Source organism: Brachycentrus maculatus, unplaced genomic scaffold (genome assembly GCF_059751285.1).
Source record: "Brachycentrus maculatus isolate JH-2025_06_01 unplaced genomic scaffold, ASM5975128v1 h1tg000757l, whole genome shotgun sequence".
Classification (NCBI taxonomy): Eukaryota; Metazoa; Arthropoda; class Insecta; order Trichoptera; family Brachycentridae; genus Brachycentrus; species Brachycentrus maculatus.
Window position 1 is genome coordinate 71,735 of NW_028281487.1, and position 11,203 is coordinate 82,937.

Genomic DNA, 11,203 nt, shown 5'->3' on the forward strand with positions numbered 1-11,203 from the left:
GATTTTGATTTTTTATTTTTATTTCTTATCAGAGGGAACATAGACAAAAGGGGGGAGGCTTTAGTCATTGTCATATTGTTAATTATGGGTATTGTTATTTATATTCTTATGAATTTCTATTGTTTCAAAATGTTGCAGTTTATGGCTTTTCGTATTGATTATTTTTAGGATTTCTACGTTATTGTGGTTAAATTTGTGATCATTATCTATTAAATGGTTAGCGAATTCCGAAAAATTATTATTTCTCAACCATAATTCATGTTCGCTGATAACGTCCCAAGGACCCAACTCTAAGATTTAGAATTAGCTTCACATACGGTGTTTGAAAATGATGCGGAATGCATCGAAATACGTGTCACAGTAGATTTTAAGAAATAATGGTATTTACTAATTAAAACATTAATTAAAATCATTTTTCTTTTTGAAATTCTATATTTTATACATATAAATTTATTTATTTATTTAACGTTCTTGTCTAGACTGGCACTGCTCTATAAGATATAACAGGCAATATATCATTTGGGGATAAAATAATTATACCACGTGAATGTTTATTTATATTTAAAACATATGATAGTGAGTTGTACGTTAATAGCGAGTATCAAGTTATAGGAGAGTGATAGCACGAGATAACGCATTTTCTTCTGGTAAGTAATAGAATTTCGAAACGCTTGTAATAGTTTTAGAATTAAAAATTTAAACATAATTAATAGAATTTCTAAATACAATATATTAAAATATTGGAGTATTTTAAGTGCACATTTTTTGTGTAATGTATTAAAACTGTCCAAATTCCCGGTCAAAATAAAAGTTTCATAAAACAATTAAATAATGTTTTCAAGCGTCTCCTAGTGTGAAAAATAAATCGTAATGAATCTTAAATACATTGCATTAAAAAAACGCACTGAACTTAACCATATCGCTCACTCCTTTCAAGAACGTCATAAATAAAAAATCGTCAATTTTCAGATGTGCATGTTTTTGGAATGCCCAGAAAATGTACTATATCCCAGCAAAAGAGGCATATTTTAAACTTAATATTTACCCGCTACAGGGCAAAAAATGATGTTTTTGCATTTTGAAGAAAATGTATTGTTTAATATTTTTTTTTAAATACATAAAATATTTTTCAAATGGAGAAAAAACCTTCAGGTTTTACCTAAAAAGATCTGTTGCACAGTGAAATGTTCAATAAGAGGCTTGATATTTATTTTTAATACATTGTGTTATATTTTAAAACATTAAAAACGTTCTACTGAAAAATCAAGTTTTTTGATTTATGACGTTCTTGAAAGAAGTGAGCGATATATGGTACTGAAGGAAGGTATTAATTTTAACATAAATACAACTTTCGAAATGTTAATTTTTGTATTCTGCCCCTAACGAATTATCAGTTGATTTATTGACTTTTCAGTCAATAATTTTCGTGCAACTTATTCTAGAATTCACGTTATTAATAATTGCTTCATGGTTTGACTAAAAAAACTGTATGAAATAAGGTAGTAAGTGTTTTCAACCCTTTCATTTTACGCCACTACCATCTGAACAACGAGAACTTTAATATAATATAATATAATAATAAAACCCTTACCGCACCCCAATGGTGCATAGGGCACTGCTTCATATAAACGCAGTGTTATCTCGATCGTTTACACATGAAAGAAAGGTGATCAGCCCTCCACTTCAGGTACCAGTCCAGTGTAATATTGAATAAATATTAGAGTGAAAAAATCGCTTATATTTATTAAACCCCCCTGGAAATCGAGCCCGGGACCTCCAGAACGGTAGCCGAGCATGCTGACCATTGCACTACGGAGGCGGAAAAAATATAGTAAAGGAACTTAAATATAATAAAGATAATTTTTTTTGTACGTTTTACATACTTATTAACTATTTTGACATCTAGATTTGAGTATTTTAGTATTCCTATGTCTCGATTGATTAACTTGTGAATGTTTATTAAAGCCAATATAAATTTTATTTTTATAAATTTTTAAATGCTATTATTTATAACATATGTAAATACGAGTTTGATTTTCAGGTTTTACTCTAAGTGAAAATGGAGGATACTAAAAACATAACGTACAAATATGAATATGAATTTGTGCCTCAAGTCAATGAAAAACAGGGTAAGTTAAAAATAATTCATAATTTTATATTGTGATCACTTTAAATTACAAGTGACAAAGCAATATAAAACAACCGTGTTCAAAATCAACAAGAACAAAAAAACCGGTCATAGGACAATGTGCAAATCTTCGATATTTTTTTATTCTCAGGCATGTTGACTATGCTTTATTTTTTTAAATGAACAATATATTCGAATTGACATCACTTTTTAACATATTTTACTGTTAACCTAGTAGATACCATGGTAATAGAGTTCGATGTTAGAGGATGAACGTGGTAATGAAAATGGTTGTTTTAGGGTTATTATTGTCATGTAGCTTAAAGTAGTCAAATTAAATAAGCAGACAATTCTAGCGAGATGAAAAATTAGAATTGGTGAATGTTACACGTGTGTAAAGTGATCACTTAAACCAGCCTTCCAGACTTCATATTCTTCTTCATCTTTGATGAGAGGTCAAAAAAAAAATAAGATGAAAAAAAGTCTAAATATTATTTGTTATCTATTATTCTTGTTTCAACATTATTTTATTTAAAAAAAAACATAAGAACTGAGACATCATTTTCTATTACATTTTGGTTTTGATTATTTTAATATTGTGAAACTCGACATTGTTGATTTGAACATTTAAAGAGCAGAAAAATTATAAAAAATGGGTTAAAACCACTCATGGTTTTAACCCTTTTTTTAAATGAGAAAGTAAAATCAAATATTTTGTCGGTATATTGAATAGAGCATATTCTCCCATCTGATTTAAGGGCAATTTGAGGGGAATAAAACATATATTGTAAATTATGTAAAATTTACTTTTAATTTAAAAAAAATGTTTTTATTAAAAAGAAAAGTTTTCTCAAAATATTTATCAAAGTTTGGTTAAAAGCTTTATTTTTTAACACTTCCCACATTGACTTATCCAGTGCTTTTTTATATAATGAACTTTAAACCCTTAGATTAAATTACGAGTTTTAAAAATAATAATTTTTGTTTTATAAACTTCGGTATACAATTACATGATCTTTTTAAATTCTCTCTTAATTTTTAACATCTGTAAAGATATTCATTCTTATTTCTGAATAAATTATTTTCCACATTTTAAATATACTTAATTTTTTTTCTTTCTAGAATTGGAAACGTATTCCGGATATGGAAAAAGACACATTCAAATTCTACTATTATTTCTGGGTTTAACATGCTCGTGTTTCTGCAGAGTATGCTTGAGTGTTGGCATATTAGGGATGTCAGATATATCGAATCCTGATACTAAAATACAGGTAGCTACCAATTTATTTTATACACCCATAAATCTTTATCAAATATCATTTGTATTGTTCTTAATAATTTTAGTAATAAAACTCAAAAACGACTAATAATTTACATTTAATATTATCTCAACTCTCAACATTCACGTTAACTCAACTCAATAAGTGTTTCGGTAGAGATAAAAAAAATACAATTTTTTCATCATTTTCGGGATCCTTATAATTCACGATTAAAAACATATTGATCATTAAAAATGATTTGTTTATACAATAAAGAAAAGTTGATCTTATTTAGTAAGTCTTGATTATTAAAAATAAACTATTTCCCTGGGAATCGATTACAAGATTAAATAAAGGTTTTTTAATACTATAATTATGTATAAAAATATATTATTTATTCAATATATTGTAAGCATATTAATATTTATTTTATCTTTGAAGCCTTATTTAAATATGTATGCATGGAATTTTATATAAATAACAATGTTTACATGTCAGTGACACATACAATGCCACATAACAATAAAAATAATACAGAAATACTTTTGTTATATCATTATTTAATAATCGTTGGTGATATAATTAGTATTTTGATTAAAAATTTTAATGTGCGTTTTTTTTTCAGACGTTCGATTGGGACAAGGGTACACAAGGGTTAATATTAAGTTCACTAGGGTGGGGCGAAATAGCTGTTCAAATTCCTGGAGGTTTTCTGGCATGCAAATATGGGGGGAAGCATTTCTTTTCTGGTGCTGTTATTTCCGCTGGAGTTTTCTCTATACTGACTCCAGTCGCATCATATATAGTAAGACTATAAAAAATTATAAAAGAAATATATTTTTTCAGTATTTTATTTGAATTTTAATTCGTTATTGTTTAAAGGGTAGCTGGCAAGGAGTATGCTTCGTTAGAATGTGCATGGGACTGACTCAGGGTTTCTTACCCCTCGCGGTTCAAGTTTTACTGGGATCTTGGGTTCCTGTATCAGAACGTAACCGATTGGGAAACTTTGTATATTGCGGTAAAATATTAAAATTTTTATATACTACAATAGATACGAAATTTGCAAAATCATTCCAAGTATTTTTTTATGAAACATCATTTATTCGTGAGAACAAAGTCACATTTCAGAATTTATGATCTTTGAGATGACGCATTTGAAGCTCGATGACATTTCTAGTGAGTCCATCCTGCTGTAACTACTCTTTTATAATAATTGTTTAATCTGAAGTCTTGGCATTAAAATATATGATTCTTCTACACCTTTAACAATTATTCTTGCATATATTTTATTTTAATGTATTTTTAATGTATACGATTTAAATTTTTTATAGTTTGTAATGTATATATTAATTGAAATAAATAAATAAAATTGAATTGAATATATACAAAAATAGCTATATAATGGTTTTCTATTTCTTTCTGTTTCATTGTTTTCTCAAATAAGCAATTTGCATCATTTAATAAATAGTATTTATACCCACACACGCATACACAAACGTTTTGGAGAAAACGTTTATTTAATAAACAATTTTCGTGTCTACGTTCATTAATGGATTTGATTAAATTTATATTATGTTTTCATGAAGATGAATAACATAATGTAGATAAAATAAATTTTACGAATTAGCATAGATATAAAAAGCTTATTAATGGTTTTCTCCAAAACGTTTTTGAAAAACCGAAGGTAAACATTACAAAATTGAATTGTGACATTGTTTTCTCAAACAAGCAGTTAACGGTATTGATCATATATTGTTTGTCGAATAGGTAAATTTTTTCCATACGAAGATTTTCTATATTTTTGTGTATGAAACTATTTTTATAGAATGCTTCAACAAATTGTCAACATTTCATCCGAAAATGACCTTCTTAATAATATATCCGTAAAAATAATAAAATACGAGGTTCAATTTATTTTCAGGAATCGCCATAGCCGTCATCTTATGCATGCCTATATCAGCTTATATAGCGGCCAGTTCTTTCGGCTGGCCGTGGATTTTTTATTTCTTCGGAAGTATCTGCATTGTAGCCGGACTCGTATGGATGTGGGCTGGGGCCAACTCTCCAGCCGAACATCTCACCATACTACCAGAAGAAAGAGCCTTCATAGAGAAGTCTCTGGGGTCTAATGAGAGCAATAAAATGGTACTTATATTTGAAACTATCAATATTTTCCGCGTATTCAAATCATTGTACTAATATAACTGTGCTATAAAAAAATACTGTATAATTGTGTAATTGTGCTGTTAAAATACCGACATTTTTCGAATCATGTAAGTAATGTTTTTTTCAATAAGTTATACATCGATATGTAGATAAAAAATTATCATTCATATATTTGAATTAGTTGTAATATTACATAAATTCTCAATATTAAATAATAAGAGAAATGAGAAAAATAAAGTAAATTAAACCAATTTTGTTTCCGCGGAAAGTAAGTTGTGTTAACCTGCGATATTATTCAAAAAGATAATTTTTAACGTAACGTGTCAAGGTTAATCAAAAATATGCAATAAATTTATACAATTGTAATACATGTATTGCATTAATAAAAAATATATATTTATATCATAATAACACGCACCTCTACTCTATTTCTTTTAACACCGGATGTCGTCAATTAGGTCAGGAGTCATTTGATTCACAGTGTCATGCGCACGGCGTAAAAAGGAGGTGGACATTAAGCGAGCAGCGATTACTTGTTCGTCGATTTTTTTTAACGTTGCATTTATTTGGTTTTTAGCATTCATACACAAAACTCCGAGATAAATAATATTTTTGTCACAAAACAATAGCTCAGTGTTTATAAATTATCGAACACATTCTTTTTTTCAGTTATTTATGTTTAAAACGCAGTTTTTCTGGCATTTACCCCAAAAGTCCTGGTAACCAAAAGGTTAAAAACCAATAACACAAAAGTAATTATCTACAAAATTAACGAAATTCATAAAACTTGAAGAAAATATTTTTTTATCATTTTCAGGATAAAAAAATTCCCTGGAAAGCTATCATTTGCAGTAAACCAGTGTGGGCCCTGATCATGACGCAAACGGGAGCAGTATATGGGTACACTGTGATGCTAACTGAAACACCGACATTCTTCAAACTAGCATTGGGGATAGAGTTACAAGATGTACGTATTATGACTCAAAATATCAAACTTAATTAGAGTCAGTAGTTGTCTATAGTTGATAGACCTGTTAGACCTTGTTAGACCTCGGTTTTTAGTGCATGTTGTTCCCCGAGTAGACCAAAACGCATATAAAATGAATTGAAATTGATTAACATCTTATGTAGGTGTAAGTGTGTAAATAAATAGTGATAAAAATGACTGACCGCAACAAACCGCAACAATCCAATCGAAAACATAAAAAAATGTTCAGTGACAGCAGCTCCCAAGAAGTAAACTAACTGTCGTGAGCATTATTTAGTGTTTATGTTCAACAGACGGCGCTGCCACTGCGGTCAAATATATTTTTTCGAAAAAGCAAGTTTATATCTATCAAACTATCATAAATTTATCATATATAGATTCATGGGCATTATGATTTGGTGAGTGATATTTATTATTTGTTTCAGAGTGGCTTGCTGGCTTCCCTACCTTACATTGCTGCATTTGTTGTAACTTTATCGATAAGTTGGCTGGCAGATTATCTTCTCAATAAGGGGTATCTCTCTTTAACTGCAGTTCGGAAAGTCTCAAACACTTTGGGTATGAAGCAAACAGTAATTTTATTCTCATTTCTAAAGGTTCTTGTATTGTTTAAAAAATCTCTATTCTGTTCATGCTTTCTCCTATATCTGTTCAATTCCGTTAGCTGTAACACTAAATGATTGGTGATCTGGTTGGTCCATAGGGTTGCAGATCTTATATTAGCTTGTTGTCTTCTTAATTTGTGAGGTTATCATCTTCTCTATGGGCAATATTTGTCAGACATTTTAAGAGCGTACAATAATAATTATTGTTTCCTTTCAATGTTTTGTTATTTTGCAGGTACGTGGGGTCCAGCTGCGGGGCTGATTGCATTGATGTATGTACCTGTAGCAAATGTCACAATAGCTGTTACTTTTGTTATTGTAATTCTTGCACTAGATGCAGTTTCTTCTGCCGGGTTTATGGTAAGAGTACAAGTTCATTATACAAACTGACAGACGGACTTCGACGTTCATTTACGTCCATATTTCCGGAAAGGTTAAAGTCTAGATATTCCAATGATCTGGGATCTTATTTGCATGGCTTCAGTGATCACTCTTTGCACTTGTGTGACGTTCACCATTCTAGCCTTTAAAGAGTATTAAAATCGTATTCATTTTTGACAGATGTTGTAAGTTGTAATTTTGTAAGATGTGGAATTTCAGTTGATGTTGCTGGTTAGATCAATTGAGAATTCGTGTAAGTTTAAAGTTTTTTTTCCAAACAGACATTTGTGAGATTTATTTAGAATTAGTTAACTATTTTTTCACATTCCATCTTATGTATAAAAAATTATAGATACTTCGTCTCAGTCAAAAACCTATAAGTATACTAGTCATATTTTTGGAATTTGTTTTAGAATCTCATTAGACAAGAGTGCCAACGTTTTATACACACTATAACATATAATAATATATTCTTCTTTTCGTTTCCAGTTGAACGGAATTGATTTGTCACCAAATTTCGTTGGTATCATCGTAAGCATATCACTCACAATAACAGATATAGGATGTATCTGTGCTCCAATTGTTTCCGGTCTCATTTTGAAGGATCCGGTAAGAATTTAGAAACAGTATTTTTATGATATAACTACAAGTTGATTTTTATTTTAAAAAGTTGTATTTGTGTAGCATAATTTAAATAAAAAACTTTTGTTTTTCAGACTGACATCAGCCAGTGGCGAATGGTTTTCTTGATAACGGCGGGATGTTATTTCTTTGGAAATGTGTTCTTTTTAATATATGGGTCTGCCAAAGAAGAACCGTGGAACATTTTAAATGAAGTACAAAACGAAAGTATGTAATTATTTATTAATTTATTTAATATGCACTATTTAAATATCATTAAAGTGTTTATCCTTTTTGAAAATATATTTACCATTACAAAAATTGGGGATTTCAAAAAAACATGTACAAAATTGATGTACTAAATTATAAATATACTAAATGAACAATATTAAATGGGTCAATTTTCAAAGCAAACAAAAAAAACAAATTGGTTAGTTAGTTTGTTTTGTGTATTAAAAGCATTGTTGACTTTGTGGTATGGTAATATAACACTTTCCTTATAATTCATAGCTTCAATTTGTGTAATACCACTTTAAAAAACAATGCTTCGTAACTATTGGTTTGGGAATAATCATTCCATCATTAGGTTAAGTTAGTTAATTTGTTAGTTTTTTATGCATAATGTGTTTAATTAATGACATATCGCTCACTCCTTTCAAGAACGTCATAAATCAAAAAACTTGATTTCTCAGGAGAACGTTTTTAAAGTTTTAAAATATAATACAATATGTCAAAAATAAATATCAAGCCACGTATCGAACTTTTTACTGTGCAACAGATCTTTTTAGGTAAAACCTGAAGGTTTTTTCTCCATTTGAAAAATATTTAGTATATTTACAAAAATAATTTAACAATACCTTTTCTTCAAAATGCAAAAACAACACTTTCTGCCCTGTGGCGGGTAAATATTAAGTTAAAAATATACCGCTTTTGCTGGGATATAGTACATTTTCTGGACATTTCGAAAACATGCACAACTGAAAATTGACGATTTTTGATTTATGACGTTCTTGAAAGGAGTGAGCGATATGTTTGTTTAACGTACTTCCATTATGGATAATGGAGGTACGTTAAACAAACAGTTAAATTCAATGTTCCCTTCACCAAACGAGGAAAAGTTAAAATTAATTTAAAGCATTATTATAATATTTTCAGATATCGAAGCTTCCGTACAAGCCAATGAATCGACGATAGTGAATAAGGATGATGAAAAATCGCGCACAACTCCAGGAAATATATTATAAGACAAGAGCATGACTGAATTTTTTTACAGATGTCATCCTTCATTTCTTTCAGTACGAGATACGTGAATGTACGATATTAAACAAATTTTTATTTAAAATAAAATTTAAACAAATATATCAAATATTATACAATGACTTTTTGTGACAAATGATTAATGCTGAATTTAATCCCCGAGGGATTGCTATCAAATATATTTGAAATGTTTCAAATATATTTGCACAGGCAAATAATCTTTTCATATAAAGAGAAGTCTCCAATATTCAAAATTTGATAATTGCATTGCATATATACTGATGAACCTAAAGCTTATTCATGGAAGACTTTCTGTCTGTTTGAGACTGTTGAATGATAACAGCCTTAATAGATATTGGTCATAGAAGGGTTGGAAAGTAGTATAAAAAATGCGTTCCTCATTAGATGGACCAAATCAAGGTTGCCATTCATGAGTGATTGGAGTGATGCGGTGGGTGTTGATCGGGAGAGGTGGATGATAAATGTACAAAATAACTAGTATAAGATATGTAAAAATTATAAATTTCTTGTGAATTTATTGAATTGTTATATTTTTGGAACAATATTAAATAAATATAAAAAAAAGATAATTCGAGGACAAGGAGAGTGTGCCAGGATCTTCAGAATAGGACATAGAAGTATAATATAATATAATATAATAAGTCAGCATACTCGGCTTCCGTTCTGGTCCCGGATTCGATTCCCAGGGGGGGTCAAATAAATATAAGTGATTTTTTTCACTGTAATATTTAGTCAATATTACCCTAGACTGGTACCTGAAGCGGAGGGCTGAGGCACCGATCAAGTAAACGATCAAGATAACACTGCGCTTATCATATAAATATGCGTTTATCATACTGCTTCATGCAGTGCCTTATGCACCATTGGGGTGCGGATGATATATATATTTATAATATATATATATATATATATATATATATATATATATATATATATATATATATATATATATATATATATATATATATATATATATATATATATATATATATATATATATATATATATATATATATATATATATATATATATATATATATATATATATATATATATATAAATACACACTATGTAACAGTTTATTGACTTATGTTACCTGTGTATGTATAGTCGCGGTTCAATGTCAGAATGGCGCTCTCTCGTCTGCTTGCCATCGTACATATTTGTTTCACATTTTCTTGCAATAAATAAGTGTTATCTACTACTGTACTCTAGTTTTTAGATTAATAAACAGCATTTTTAATAAAAAAAGGTTTTTGTCAAGTATCTTCTATTTATTTCATTTTTCACTTATTTCATTTACACATATGCACATAAATGGTGCATAGGGTATTGTATTGAATCGACGCCATATAAACTCGATTACAATTTACATTAAGGTATTGTATAATGGGGCTACTTGAACTTGATTTGTTACTTGAGCCCAGTACAAAAAAAAATCTGTATTTGGTCTACAATAATGAACGTATCGACACGATTCATTGTGTCCCTGAGAGGTGACACTTATTGTCACGATACTTCGATCGATACCACGATCTAAGTATTTTTTTTAGTACTGGGCTCAAGTAACACATCAAAGTTCAAGTAGCCCTGTTCTACAGTTTATATTATAATATTCATGAAATTAGGATTGGAGTATTTTTTAAGTCATTTATCTAAAACGTGATATATGGTAAGAAGTTTAGGTTGAAAAATATTATTTTAATATGGGAATAAAAAATTGAAGCAGTAGTAAGAATAATAAAAGTGGTACAAAGAAAGCAGAGGATAGCAG

The 11,203-nt window shown here is 29.1% G+C and overlaps 1 protein-coding gene across 1 annotated transcript in view; it reads left to right on the forward strand.

Annotated features, from left to right (window-relative positions):
- The window catches only part of LOC148300276 (uncharacterized), a 39,652-nt gene extending 30,257 nt beyond the window's left edge, over positions 1–9,395 (forward strand). The window contains exons 21-30 of the mRNA XM_088275013.1: positions 3,251–3,399; positions 4,013–4,192; positions 4,270–4,408; positions 5,312–5,535; positions 6,374–6,523; positions 6,970–7,102; positions 7,385–7,509; positions 8,020–8,139; positions 8,247–8,379; positions 9,307–9,395. Coding sequence (XP_088131139.1) covers positions 3,251–3,399; positions 4,013–4,192; positions 4,270–4,408; positions 5,312–5,535; positions 6,374–6,523; positions 6,970–7,102; positions 7,385–7,509; positions 8,020–8,139; positions 8,247–8,379; positions 9,307–9,395 — 1,442 coding nt within the window. The remainder of the gene's footprint in view (positions 1–3,250; positions 3,400–4,012; positions 4,193–4,269; positions 4,409–5,311; positions 5,536–6,373; positions 6,524–6,969; positions 7,103–7,384; positions 7,510–8,019; positions 8,140–8,246; positions 8,380–9,306) is intronic.
- The last annotated feature ends 1,808 nt before the right edge of the window (positions 9,396–11,203 follow it).